The 15,840-nt window shown below is 36.6% G+C and overlaps 1 protein-coding gene across 3 annotated transcripts in view; it reads right to left on the bottom strand.

The window, feature by feature from the left end:
• Positions 1 to 9,079, bottom strand: part of LOC121376831 — a 39,056-nt gene extending 29,977 nt beyond the window's left edge. For 2 of the 3 annotated variants that reach the window (XM_041504613.1, XM_041504615.1), the window contains exons 1-4: positions 8,977 to 9,079; positions 6,307 to 6,473; positions 1,552 to 1,636; positions 800 to 991 (exon numbers count right to left, since the gene is read on the bottom strand). In XM_041504613.1, the coding sequence (XP_041360547.1) occupies positions 800 to 991; positions 1,552 to 1,636; positions 6,307 to 6,432 (403 nt within the window). In that variant the 5' untranslated portion in view covers positions 6,433 to 6,473; positions 8,977 to 9,079. The remainder of the gene's footprint in view (positions 1 to 799; positions 992 to 1,551; positions 1,637 to 6,306; positions 6,474 to 8,976) is intronic. The other variant, XM_041504614.1, reaches the window with a different exon arrangement.
• Between the last annotated feature and the right edge of the window lie 6,761 nt (positions 9,080 to 15,840).

Genomic DNA, 15,840 nt, shown 5'->3' with positions numbered 1-15,840 from the left:
GGGATCTTTTATTTGCGCTTCCCACAGGCAAGATGTGCTTTAGACACGGTCCTCAGAACCATAAGACACGAAGGAAAAGAAGGAAGTTATAGTTACGTGACCGGAACAGGAAGGGGTACACAGTAGAAGAATTCAGGCCATCTCATTGGCTGTTGGGATGTTCGGACCAGTCTACTAACCGTAGGGAATATGCACTAGTTTTGATGACAGGTGTTGTTGAAAACAAATGTTTTATTTAACAATGCACTCAACACATTTTATTTACAGTTATATGGCGTTGGACATAAGGTTAATAACCACACAGATATTGAGGGAGGAAACCCACTGTCGGCACTTCATAGGCTACTTTTTTCGATTAGCAGCAAGGAATCATTTATATGCACCATCCCATAGGTCAGGATAGCACATACCATGGTCTTTGATGTACCAGTCATGGTGCACTGGCTAGAGCGAGAAATAGCCCAATGGACCCACTGACGGGGATCGATTGCAAACCGACCACGCATCAAGCGAGCGTTTTACCATTGGACTACGTCTCGCCCCCAAATTCCCATGAAAGACTGACAGAAGGATGGAGACGAAAACTATAGTTCCCTGTGGGTCGGACCAGTAAGGAACTAACAAGATGGAAAACAAAAGCTGCATGTGATGTGGATTAACAGAAAGCATATAACACACTTTAAGCAGCATTTGGTGGCTGCCATATGCTAATTTCGATCTTTGTTTTCTCAAGGATAGTACCCATTCCAAAAAACATCCCTACTCCTACCTCCATCATAAACGATTTCTAGATACCTACCAAGGTGTATTACAGAACTTGAAAAAACAGGGTGTAGTGTCTTACATCTGGTGTGGATGACAAAGATGTCCAGCGCTCCTCTGTGCAAAATGTCTTGAGTGACTTTGTTCTTCTTCAGCAGAAATGAAGACGAGTCGTGAAATTCCCCCAGCAGCTGTATGTAAACTCGAGCCGTGGATGACAAGCCAGAATCTAAACCAAAGATAAAACTGTTTTAAATCACTTTCACTCCTTGTGAACCTGAACCGAGGATGACAAACCAGAAACTAAATCAAAGATAAAACTGTTTTAAATCACTCTCTCACTCCTTGTGAACCCAAACCGAGGATGACAAACCAGAAACTAAATCAAAGATAAAACTTTTAAATCACTCTCTCACTCCTTGTGAACCCGAATCGAGGATGACAAACCAGAAACTAAACCAAAGATAAAACTGGTAATCAATCAATAAACTAACTCAATCCTTGTGTCCATTGCTCAACTTAACTCAGACCGACTTCATGCCACTTCCCCTGACTTTCTCCATCTACCTACCTACCTATCTTTGTCACTCACTCACTCACTCACTCACTCACTCACTCACTCACTCTCTCTCTCTCTCTCTCTCTCTCTCTCTCTCTCTCTCTCTCTCTCTCTCTCTCTCTCTCTCTCTCTCTCTCTCTCTCTCTCTCTCTCTCTCTCTCTCTCTCCATCCCTCCCTACCTCTCTCTCCCTCTTATCAAATGCTACATATACTTGTATCTAGTTCTTACTTGGTTTAAGTGATGTCTGAATGGAGACAATGTATTCGAAACAAATTTCTCCTATCGGTGGAGTTGTCAGCGGCACAACAACTGGCTGAAAGAGGAATGTAGATATGTTAACTGTGTTAATCGTGTGTTTCATAGTCCAGAGCATGAAAATGGGTGAGTTCATGGCTAGTTAAATTTAACAAGGGTTAGTAACAACTTATTTTAACTGGCCTTACTGCCTAGCATAATTTTAAAGGAAATGTTTCACTCTCCACCACCATACATGCAGGGTCTCTGCCAAGATTTTGAATTAGGGCATGGTTTTTCACAATCCAGTGCATTATGTTCCATCATGATTGATAGTGGAAAATCATTACCTCTACTTTTTATGATAGATGTTGCATACTTAATGACCATTGCATGTCACCAACTGGGTGTGTCACAGTTGTGATAGTAAATAATTCATATCAATCTTCAGAACATTTTAAGGTAAAGATTAAATTATCCATTTTACACTCTGGAAAAATCTCCGACAGATAAAAATCTAGTTTGTGACCCCCTCCACCCGAGGTTAAAATGGCGGTCGTCCATTCTGAATGCAAAATTGTATGGACAGGGAATGAGAAAATTTGGGACAAAGGGTGAAAAACCCAGAAACATTTTAAAACGATTACAAATCCAGAATTCTGGATAAATCTGGAAAACTTTCATTAATTATGGCTGTTTTATTTTTATAGTAATCATATTTGTACAGGAGCCTGATGTAGCCTAGTGGAAAAGCACTCAGCTGATGTGCAGCCAATCTAGAATCGATCCCCATTGGTGGATCACTTGGGCTATTTCTCGTTTCAGTCAGTGCACCACAACTGGTATATCAAAGGTCATGGTATGTGCTATCCCGTCTGTGGAATGGTGCATATGAAAGATCCCTTGCTACTAATGGAAAAATGTAGTGGGTTTCCTATATAAGATTATATGTCAGAATTACCAAATATTTTGGCAACCAATAGCCTGTGATTAATAAATCAATATGCTCTAGTCGCCAGGGTCTCATGTCTGACAAGATTCATGAGTGAACTTAGTGCAATTTAATCATAATTGGATATTTTTTCAGGCCACTGAATGATGATATATATATATATACCGTACATCTTCGCCTATAAGTCGAATTTTTTTCACCCAAAAATTATTTTATAACTTGGGGGGTCGACTTATAAGAGGGTAAAAAAATTTCACCAAAAAATATTAGTTTTGGGGATTATTTTACAAGTTTTATTGTTGAAGTATGCCATGTATTTATACTCAAATATGTTAATTTGACACATTTATTTTTTATAACCTATTTTTTTTGGCATTAGAACGGTTTTGGTTATTCGAAAAGGCGTACGATCTCACTCACATGCCAAGACAACAGTCCAGTTAGTTAAATTAACAGTTATCACTAATAGTAAAAATGTAAACAATACTAACTACCTGTTGCCTGAGTTTATTTTGAAATCTGGTCACTGGCATTAATGGTTGTTCAAACAATGTTTTGGCGGTGATTAACTTCATGAATATTACTGAGCTTTCCCTTAAAATAGACTGATCTCTGCAGTTCACTATCTAGAGCAATAGGTTGCACTATACCAATTAATTTCCGGCTGGGTCGAAGTTTGAGGTGTACCGAACGTTTAATAGAGAAGTTAACACCACAAGTCCTGTGATTGGTTATAAATGTGAGTGTGTTGGTTGTAAAAAAAATTAGTTTCATCTGGGCTAAAAACGTATGCAATTTTATTTGATGTAGTACCACCGTGTCAAGTAGCCTTGTGCTTGGAACATGTATGGGGTACCTGTAAAAAAAAGTACTCAAATTTTGTGCGAAACTAGGGGTGTTGCAGAAACATCTGGTTATATCGAAAATGAGCCATAAAAGGTACTATTTTCTGCAGTTAATACTTTGAGGTAGGGGTTGTAGTACTGATATTTATGGGTCACAGTTTGGTTGATATATTGCATATAGTGTTTTTAAACACAAACGTTAACATGGTCGCCTATGGGATTTGAATTGGTATAGTCCAACCTATAGCACATATTCAGTGCATAATAAAAAAGATTATGATTTTTGTGATTTAATTAAATTAAACTATACTATTTGATTAATTAGCTGTCACTCGGCCATGCAAGTTCACAATGACCTTGACCTTGACAATAATTACTGTACATAGCTCTGAATGGAGTTTGAACAAAAATTAGCACTGAGGAAAAGTTTGTTTTGGCCTATAATTCATACTATACAGATTTGAATGTTCTTATTTACATGGTGTTTGACTTGCCATATACAACTGCTCTTAAATATGTTAATATATCTAGGCAGTCTGAACTTAGATTTTAATAGCAATTTATTTTTATATTAAAAATAACATGTGCCAATATTGGGATAATGTCTTTAACTTCTATAAACATAGTTAATGTTTCATGTGTGTACTTCTGATAGCTTAACTTTTTAAAGACCTTGATTTTTATTGTCCTTTTGGCATATTTATAGGGTGCTAAGTCATATTTTAGACAAATTTGTAGTTTTAGGGGAAAATTTTTTTTACTTTTAAGAATTTTTTTACCAAAGCCATAATTAAAATTTTGGTCACTATTGTGCCTTCTGTTCTCATTTATACATAACAATAAGCTTGTTAAACATATCTTCAGGTCTCCAGATCAAATCTTTTTTTTAAATAACCACTTAGTTTGCTCCCATGAAGTGTATTTTAAGTGTATACTAGATTTGGAACCAATTTTTCCAGATTTGATTATCTACCTTGGTGTAATTTGATGATTTATTTTATTGTTAATGCTGTATTATCCAATGTTAATAGCTAAATGATATGCTGGATTACAGATTGTAGGAATACATCCAATATACATATTGTATTGATCTGGATTAGAAAATAATGCAATAAAATAGATGTTCGGGTAATTATGTCACATAAAAACAGTTTTTTTTAGTAATGAATCAAAAATAAATATGCGAAAGCTGCATGATAATTCCAGATATCACAAATATTTAAAACCTCCAACTACAGTAGGGTATACATAAAATATAGTCAGGAATATTGGTGGCTGCCAATGGTTTTGATGGTCCAATTTGAAAATCTGCATAGCTGATGGATTTGAAATTCCCGCACATGGTAACTTGAAGATGCCCACACTCAGCATACTGAATTTTCTTCCAACAGTGATGTGCAGGACATTAAGTCATTACTTCATACAGATGCAGTCATGTTGGTTTTTCCTTCCTCAGACATTGTATTTTTTTAATACTGATATTTCTTTGATGTGCCTATTGAGGTCTTCATAATCTAGGGGTCAGTCAAGTACATGTGTTTCAATGGAATAAGTTTAAGGAGTTGAGGTACTCTAAATAGCCATGCTGTCTCTACATATATAGCTGAGCACACACACACATCTGACAGTAAATATCTTCAGGAGTATTTTTTTTTTTTTTCAATTATTTTTTTCAAATATGACATATTGCATTTGTACAAAACTGTACAAAATACATGTGCTTTGTGAGGTGTACATTAAATTAGGTTGCACTGTAGAAACAACAGTTTCAGTGAGGTTGTCAGTTTATGTCAGAAGACACCAGATCCTGGTTGTCATAAAAACACATGATTCATCACCTTTTGAAACATGTATGTTATCAGTATAGGTTGCACTATACCAATTAATTTCCGGCTGGGTCGAAGTTCGAGGTGTACCGAACTTTTGATAGAGAAGTTAACACCACAAGTCCTGTGATTGGTTATAAATGTGAGTGTGTTGGTTGTAAAAAAAATTAGTTTCATCTGGGCTAAAAACGTATGCAATTTTATTTGATGTAGTACCACCGTGTCAAGTAGCCTTGTGCTTGGAACATGTATGGGGTACCTGTAAAAAAAAGTACTCAAATTTTGTGCGAAACTAGGGGTGTTGCAGAAACATCTGGTTATATCGAAAATGAGCCATGAAAGGTACCATTTTCTGCAGTTAATACTTTGAGGTAGGGGTTGTAGTACTGATATTTATGGGTCACAGTTTGGTTGATATATTGCATATAGTGTTTTTAAACACAAACGTTAACATGGTCGCCTATGGGATTTGAATTGGTATAGTCCAACCAATAGGGACACACATCATTTGGTACAAAAACCAGTGTACTTTCCAGAGTTATCCTCCTTACATGTATTAATATGGCGGCAAAACGTGATACTTTCAGTTTTATCGTAGTGATCTGTTGTCAGTGTTTATAAATAAAGTTGTTGTCTGTGCACAAAACCATCTGTACAGTACTATACAGTAACAGTCAAACAGCTTTCACTCTCTACTAAGGGAATATTTCGTTTTGATGCTATGTAATAATGATAGTTTGATTGGAATAGTCTGATTATATTGCGATGTACAAAACGTGAAAACCGAAGTTTGTAAAATAATTTTCTTTTGTTCAAATATTATTGTTCTCATGTGCTGAAAATAAGAAATATTTCAATATTTATAAGTAGTTTTTCATGGGTCGACTTATAAACGGGTCAATAAAAAAATAAGTTTTCAGGGCTTGAAATTAGGGACTCGACTCATAGCCGAGATCGACTTACAGGCGAAGATATACGGTACTGGGAATTTTTAGCATAGAGATTGGGAATTTTCAGTGTCACTTTCTGTTGGGAAGAGGCCTATGTTCAGGCCCACTGAATGCCTGGATAAATCCCAGAGTGGTGTCATTAAACGAAACAAACGTTAACTTTTTCATATTCTTACAGATCTGCGTCTTAGCGAAATGATGATGACGACAGACACCAAGTAGATGACACCAAACAGACCTCCACCATACAACATGAACGGACTCTTCACGGTTACCGATGACAGGATGTCGTCTAGAAACATCTCTCTGTGTCCACCTGATCACCATCTTGCATTCTCTGCATCTATTCAAGAAAATTCAACCTTGAATGACATAAACTTATTCATTACCAGGCAGGGAACATTTTGTTCGATATCGCTTCATGAAATATTGCTAATCAAGATTTTGAAAACAAAATGTTCCCTGCCAAGCTGTGTGAATTTAGAAGGATTCCATGATTCTGCGAATTCCAGATTTTGGGTCGGAAATGTACGATTTTGAGACGGAACCTCAAAATAATTGCAAATTGTGACACTTTGTATAGTAGTGAAAAAAATGCACTGCTTCTATACACAATACACTGCTAACACGGTGTGCCATATCGTTCTGTTTTCTTTTTGATGTCCTGCACTATAATCCTGTATGACAGTACAATATCAAGATTAACAGATCAAAATATTATGGTATACAATTGAATAAAAATCTTTTCAAAATTAACTTTGGCTACCAAAGATAGTAATTTTAACATATTTATATCTACATGGAAGCAAAACAATCATAGCTGTTGACCTCCTTTTTTTTTTTTAGCATCATTTAAAAATTTAAAAAAATAAAATTGAGGGTAGGGTGTGTATGTGTAGATTTTAAAACGTTTTTTAAGGGGGTTTGGTTGGGGTTTTTTTGGGTTTTTTTATTGTTGGAGGTTTTTTATGTTTCTTTGGGGGATTTTTTTGTTGGTTTTTCTTTTTCTTTGGTTTTTGGGGGGGTTGTTCTGGGGGGTTTGGGGTTTTTTTCTTCTGATTTTGTTTGATTTTACCGGCCTTGGTGGCGTCGTGGTTAGGCCAACGGTCTACAGGCTGGTAGGTACTGGGTTCGGATCCCAGTCGAGGCATGGGATTTTTAATCCAGATACTGACTCCAAACCCTGAGTAAGTGCTCCACAAGGCTCAATGGGTAGGTGTAAATCATTTGCACCGACCAGTGATCCATAACTGGTTCAACAAAGGCCATGGTTTGTGCTATCCTGCTTGTGGCAAGCACAAATAAAAGATCCCTTGCTGCTAATTGGAAAGAGTAGCTCATGTAGTGGCGACAGCGGGTTTCCTCTGAAAATCTATGTGGTCCGTAACCATATGTCTGACGCCATATAAAAATAAATAAAATGTGTTGAGTGTGTCGTTAAATAAAACATTTCTTTCTTTCTTTCTTTTATTTTGGGGTTTTTTGTTTGTTTTTATTCACAGATACACTGTTTACAATTACCTGCCCCAATCCAGGGGAAAAGGGACAGGTGGTCTACATGACCCAGGAAATATGTGGGGGTTTTTTTTTAAAACTAAGAACAATTTCAAGTAACCTGGAATTTACCGATAGACAGTATTTGTATAATATTAAATAGTAGACTTTAATGAAGAATGAAAGATAGTAATTCTGTGAATTTTTCTTTTTTAATACTTTCATACAACACAGTCACATTCTTTTTTAATACTTTCATACAACACAGTCACATTGATAGAAAAAAAATATAGGCCTATATATTTTAGAAAAAATATTTTTTTAAAAAGAAGCCCCAAACCTTTAAAGTTATATTCTAATTTCTATTCAGTTTTTATATTCCCTTTAGCGTGTAGACAAGTTTGGCCCTATTTTCACAAATAATATTGTATTGTTTTAATATTGCAACAGTAGCTCATACAATGCCCACTCTCTGTTGAAGCGCTGATACTCACATTTACTAAATGCTGTATTTTGTTCCATTTGATATTGAAATATTTAGTTCATGTTTACAATAAATAAGAATAGTTTTTTTCATTTTGTAACTTACATTTATATATAAAATATTTAACAAATAATAAAATGAGATCAAACACTTTGTTTTTATTTTTGTTTTGATTCCCATTAAAACAAGTTCAATACTAATATTTATATTACAAAGGTGTGTACAAGAAGTGTGTAACCAGTGCATGAGATCTTTTCAGAAAAGCTGAGTAATCTCACAGGAATAGAACAGGTGTACTGAAGTTTCACTTTCTTGAGAACAAAAAGTGCATTTATTGGTTTGCACAATTTTCAGTCTTACAAGAAATTTAATGTACATGTATTAGACTTAGTAGTTAATATCCGTAACAGAAGTCGATAAGGAAACCATCTGAATTTTGTATCTCTTGTAGTTTTAAAGACCTTCATAAAAAAAAAAAATGTAGGCACTCAACTGTGATCAAAAAAACTAATTCCATTTTACTTTTGCCTTATTTTTTATATTAGTCGATGATTAGAGGCCGATTTTGTTTTTCGGTTTTGTTTTTTAAAGATGGTGGCACAAAGGTTTACAATTTCAAAAACAGTTATTATATTTGTTATATGCCTATTTATTTTGAATTTATTTATTACAAATTTTATTTATTATTTATTTTTGCCGAACTGTATTAAAAAAAAAAAAAGTTACAGCAAAAAAAATTATAATCGCATGCGTTGTTCCGAGTTTCCCCGTGGTGTAGAGACTTGCTTTAACTTATCTGCCATGAAATAACGTTTTAAGAGCTAAATATAAATTAGAATGTCAATAAAATCTAAAATCAGTAATATACCGTGCCTCTTGCTGATGTTGTAACTGACAACATGCACACGCTTTAATCAATCCATCACTATTTTCTGTCAGATTTGCTGTCTGCTGAACTTTTTGAATGGCATATCATTCTGACCCCGTATTAGTTCGCCCCCAGTTTGTCCATCCCTATCACATACGTCTTCTATAGTTCTACTTTAGTGGCTTTGCATCAGTATAATTCACAACATAACATTTTATTAAATCTGAAGTCTTTTATTCATGCAAGATACAAACATAGTTACAGTTTTAATTAATTTGTGTTGTTTAGTTTTCAATCTATTTGTCGAATGTAAATTTTTCGCCATTTTTAATACATTTATGATTACTTGTATGGTGGACGTTTTCAATAGCTGGGAATTTATTGAATAAACAGGAAACTGTGCCATTAAGTCACATATAGTCTGAATATTTTAAACACTTTCAATTTTAACGACATTGTGTATTTTCTTAATAAAACTGGGAAAACAGTATTGTAGCTAGCCGGGGGTGGGTGTTGAACATTGTCTGTATCCAACAAAAATTAATGTTACACTTAAAACTACGCCTTAATAGGCATATGGGACCTCGGCCTACTCCACTGAATGGAAGAGGGTTAACTAGTTTTTCTTTTGTTTTTCTTTAATCTCTTCTTTCTCTTTTTTTTCTATTATAAATAGACCAAAATTATGTCACAACTTTTATGTTTTATAATGCCCCCGATTTCTGTAAATATAAGCATACTATACATGCAGGGCTGAGGTCACTGTACCGACTTTCTTCTTTTTTCAGCCATTCGATCATGGATTGCTAACATAGTTGCAATGTAAGCTTACCAAGGAGAGCGTGGATGGATAATCACAACAATAAATTGAAAAGACCAGTGGCCTATAAACCGTACGAACTCGCTTTTGGGGGAATAATAACGAAGTACATTCGCCAAACTAAAGTTCTTTAAATCGCACTTGGCGATTTGGCGAACGTCAGTTATATTACCTGTGGAGAAATAGGCTTGTGTCGTGAAAGATTTGGTCCCCAACATTTCAATCAGGGGACATAACTCTATTGTGCTCTACAACCCCATTCTTCGTGTTGTACTATATCAAATAAACTCCCATAGGCGATCATGTTAACGTTTGTGTTTAAAAACACTATATGCAATATATCAACCAAACTGTGACCCATAAATATCAGTACTACAACCCCTACCTCAAAGTATTAACTGCAGAAAATGGTACCTTTCATGGCTCATTTTCGATATAACCAGATGTTTCTGCAACACCCCTAGTTTCGCACAAAATTTGAGTACTTTTTTTTACAGGTACCCCATACATGTTCCAAGCACAAGGCTACTTGACACAGTGGTACTAGATGAAATAAAATTGCATACGTTTTTAGCCCAGATGAAACTAATTTTTTTTACAACCAACACACTCACATTTATAACCAATCACAGGACTTGTGGTGTTAACTTCTCTATCAAAAGTTCTGTACACCTCGAACTTCGACCCAGCCGGAAATTAATTGGTATAGTGCAACCTATATGTTTCAAGCACAAGGCTACTTGACACAGTGGTACTAGATGAAATAAAATTGCATACGTTTTTAGCCCAGATGAAACTAATTTTTTTTACAACCAACACACTCACATTTATAACCAATCACAGGACTTGTGGTGTTAACTTCTCTATCAAAAGTTCTGTACACCTCGAACTTCGACCCAGCCGGAAATTAATTGGTATAGTGCAACCTATATGTTTCAAGCACAAGGCTACTTGACACAGTGGTACTAGATGAAATAAAATTGCATACGTTTTTAGCCCAGATGAAACTAATTTTTTTTACAACCAACACACTCACATTTATAACCAATCACAGGACTTGTGGTGTTAACTTCTCTATCAAAAGTTCTGTACACCTCGAACTTCGACCCAGCCGGAAATTAATTGGTATAGTGCAACCTATATGTTTCAAGCACAAGGCTACATGATACAGTGGTACTAGATGAAATAAAATTGCATACGTTTTTAGCCCAGATGAAACTAATTTTTTTTACAACCAACACACTCACATTTATAACCAATCACAGGACTTGTGGTGTTAACTTCTCTATCAAAAGTTCTGTACACCTCGAACTTCGACCCAGCCGGAAATTAATTGGTATAGTGCAACCTATATGTTTCAAGCACAAGGCTACATGACACAGTGGTACTAGATGAAATAAAATTGCATACGTTTTTAGCCCAGATGAAACTAATTTTTTTTACAACCAACACACTCACATTTATAACCAATCACAGGACTTGTGGTGTTAACTTCTCTATCAAAAGTTCTGTACACCTCGAACTTCGACCCAGTCGGAAATTAATTGGTATAGTGCAACCTATATGTTTCAAGCACAAGGCTACTTGACACAGTGGTACTAGATGAAATAAAATTGCATACATTTTTTGCCCAGATTGTTTTTTTGTTTTTTAACAACCAAGAGACTCACATTTATCACCAATCACAGAACTCGTGGTGTTAATTTCTCTATCAAAAGTTGAGTGCACCTCGGCGTTTGACCCAGCTTAAAGTTATTTGCTTTAGTACTACCTTCAGCCATCTACTTGACATGGTGGCTTTTTTACTCCGTAAATTTTATAAAAATAATTTAAAGTTTCTTGGGTTTTTTTAACAACACCACTAGAGCACATTGATTTATTAATCATCTGCTATCGGATATCAAACATTTGGTAATTTTTACATATAATCTTTTTTTTCATTGGTAGCAAGGGATCTTTTATATGCACCATACCAGACAGGATACCACATACCACGGTCTTTGATATACCAGTCGTGGTGCACTGGCTGGAACGAAATAACCCAGTGGGCCTATCGATTGATCCTAGACCGACCACGCATTGGCAGAGCGCTGTATCACTCAGTCTGGGCTAGAACCCTCATTTTTAAATAGAGGATGCAACATAGTTATAACTAAGTCATCGTTAGATACGTAAAATGTATCTTAAGATTTGCTTCAAAAGGTATTTTACGTGCAAAATGATCGATGTAAACATAGCTAGAGTACTGTTATTGTTGTATTCCAAACAGAATATCTTAACCTAGAAAACTGAAATAAAATATTAACATACGTGCAGTCGACCTAATTACACAAATATATATATATACTTCTTGTTACACTAATTCACCAAAACATTTGAAATTTTATTATCTCCATTACAGATCCTAATGATTTGATATAAATTCCAGGGGTTAATTACACAGGCATCGGAAGATGACAGCAACTTGTGGCGGAGGACGGCAGAGTTGTATAACAGTTTGATTTTTATATTGCAATATCTTCAGAGTAATTTGGGAGGAGAGTAGTACGCCCTATATCTACACTTCTGACGTCTATATTTGCATCTGCAGTGACATCAATTATTTTCAACCTTTTCATGCAACAATTATTATTGGAGATCACTACAAAAGTGTTTTAACAAAATAGTCGTTGGTAAGCCTCTGCACACACGATTCAAACAAATACATTCCCAGTTTGGAGCTCGACGCGGTAAGACGTGTTTGTTTCGCTTGTGCACACTGCACGTGCTTTCGTGTGTTCGATTTGGGGATCCTCCATGTTGTTGTTTTCGTCAACGAAATGGAGTTTTCTACTGGGATCTATGCGGCCACTGGAGATAGGGAGATTCCTTGCCTTCACGCCATTTCTCCGGCTGACTATGTCGACTTGTTTCTCCGTGACTTGTATGACGGCCATTTTGCAGAACGCCACGGTTGTTCACCGTTAGTTTTTACATGTCCGAGCCTGTCCTAGCAGCACTGGAAGATTGACCGCCCCACTCTAAGAAGAAATAGGAAGCGAGGTCGGGCCCTGCTACTCTTTTCTAGACTTTACTTTGTATTATATTGATACCATCTCGTATCCTCCGGGGTCTGGCCCGTCCGCACCACTATACCAACCCATGACGACTGGACTATATCCTAGTCTGATTCTCTCTCGTTCAGACGGGTCCGGCTTCTCGAGATCTGTATTTCAGAACAGCACTACACATTCAACGTCTAATGACTGTCAATCTAGGGGTTTTCTTGACGGGATGCAACCCATCTCGTCTCTATAAGCCGTGCACTCAAACGGCCTTAATGAGGCCACTCACGTGGACATATAGATCGGACTTTAAAGTTTTAGACCGTCGTTCAAAATTTTATTTTATTTATTTTTAAATTCTATTAACGTTTTTACTAATTGCTATTTTCATAATTCTTCCCATATCCCCCTCCCCCCCCCCCCCCCCCATCCCGAGTCAGGCCACCGATCCTATCGGAGGTCGGGATGGGCGTGTTGGAAACCCGAGTGGTACATGGGCACGTTAAACTATCTATCTATCAAACATGTACACAGGTTAGTACCAGATTGGTTGGGACTTTGATTTTAACATTTGCATCTTCAGTGTTTGTCCACAATTCAGTAGTAACAAATGGCCTTTGTTGCAAGCGACTGAAGGCATTCGCTGTGGTTCCAAGATGTTTTAACAGTGCAGTCAATGTCTGGTACTTGCAGAATGGAACTGTCTTCAGAGTCAGTACCTTACAATTTTCATCATTAGACAGCGAAGAAAATAAAAACAATTAGTTGTCCTTAGACTGTCTTACGTATTAGAGCTGTATATAATTTGTCCTCCCAGATTGAGCAGTCCTAGCTATAACTGTCATCCGTTTGCCAGTGGCGGATCCAGAAAATCCATTTATGGGGTCCCAGTGACATGAGGCAAAATTTAGGGGGGGGGGGGCGGGCCCGTTCTCCCCCCCCCCTTCCCCCGCTAGATTCGCCTCTGTTTGCTAAACCAAAATGGTGATGTCGTGTCGCACACACTTAATGTTTAAAGCAAGATGTGTTTTTCTAACAATTGGGTCAAGCATTGTACAAATCGTGGAAGGGTCTACTACGTTTTTTACCTTGAAGCTCCAATGACATAAATGAATAGATATGTGCATTGTATCATCTTTCCAGTCATGCAGGACAATGCCAATAATTTGCTGGTTCTTGACATAACCCAATGCGGTAGAGGCGGTCAGTGTATAAGTATCTGATTTTGCTTAATTTACTACATGGCCAGTCTCTTGGCGATCAGTGAAGCAAATGAAAAACTTATATATATTTATCACTGAAAGTACTCTTCTGGAAGCTCTCTTCACTTCAAATCTAATATTGGTTTTGTAAATATACCTGAATAAAATGTTTGTTTGTTTTGTATAACGACACCACTTGAGTACATTGATTAATAAATCATCGGCTATTGGATGTCAAGCATTTGGTGATTCTGACATGTAGGCCTAGTCATCAGAGGAAACCCGCTACATTGTTTTCTAATGCAGCAAGGGATCTTTTGTATGTACTTTCCTGAATAAAATAGTCACACTAGTGTTAAGTGTTTAGTGTCATCCTACTATAACTCAGTGTTAATGATCTTGCAGATTAAAAAAAAAAATCTAATTAGATCCCATAATAACTCTTTGATTACTCTTAGCAGATGTTAGTCCATTTGAAGATCAAATGCTCACTTTGCTATAAAAGGTGGGGGTGCAACACTTAATGGGAAGTCTTCAAATATTAGTAATTAAACTTTAAACATTAATTTGACCAGCATACAGTTTTCAACTAAAGATCACGATCATGAGTGAAGCAAACAGATCAGTTTCCAGTCATCAAATAAGTGAACCTGTTTTAGTTGCCGGAACAAGAATGAGAAAGCATTGTTTGCTAACATCACAACTAAAGTTACTTTGATTGCTGTGGTCATTCACTACTTGAACTACAGAGAAATGCTGATAGATTGTTTGCTAACATCACAACTAAAGTTACTTTGATTGCTGTGGTCATTCACGACTTGAACTACAGAGAGATGCTGATAGACTGTTTGCTAACATCACAACTAAAGTTACTTTGATTGCTGTGGTCATTCACTACTTGAACTACAGAGAAATGCTGATAGATTGTTTGCTAACATCACAACTAAAGTTACTTTGATTGCTGTGGTCATTCACGACTTGAACTATAGAGAGATGCTGATAGACTGTTTGCTAACATCACAACTAAAGTTACTTTGATTGCTGTGGTCATTCACGACTTGAACTACAGAGAGATGCTGATAGACTGTTTGCTAACATCACAACTAAAGTTACTTTGATTGTTGTGGTCATTCACGACTTGAAATACAGAGAAATGCTGATAGACTGTTTGCGTCTACTGCACTAGATTATGTAAGCAATCTGCAAAGTGGCGGGTAGAAAATATCCGTACTCGGTGGTGTAGTGGTTAAACCATATGACGTAAGGCTGGATGGTACTAGGTTCAAAACTTGGTACCGGCTTCCACCCAGAGCGAGTTTTAACGGCTAATTTCTCTCTAACTAACCATTATTATAAGCCCATGTCCTGGACAGACGGCCCAGATAGCTGACGACGTTAAAAAAATAAATCAATGAATGAATTATATTCCTACCTTTCCTAGCCCGAGTACCCTGACTGTATGACAGCTAGACGGACATTTGGACGATCATGGTGATATGGTAATTGTCGGGCACTTATTTTCGTATGAGACGGCCGGCCCCTGGAAGACGGAATCACCGAGTGGGCGATCATGTGAGGGTACATCACGATATTGGTCAGCGACCTAAAGTAAACTCTTGTCGGAGTTTCTCGAAGCTTAGCTGAATGTTGGTGCTGTCGGGTTTCTTTCTGTAGTGTGTGTATTAATGAGTAATATGTGGATTTTTTAAATCAAGGAACTCGAAAAGTATCGATGTAAAGGTATTTGACATCAAACATAACATAGGATTGTTGTGGTAGGGTCTCCACGAGTACTCGA

Source organism: Gigantopelta aegis, chromosome 7 (assembly GCF_016097555.1).
Source record: "Gigantopelta aegis isolate Gae_Host chromosome 7, Gae_host_genome, whole genome shotgun sequence".
Classification (NCBI taxonomy): Eukaryota; Metazoa; Mollusca; class Gastropoda; order Neomphalida; family Peltospiridae; genus Gigantopelta; species Gigantopelta aegis.
Note: the sequence above shows the minus strand (reverse complement) of the source record. Positions and strands in the feature narration are given on the sequence as shown.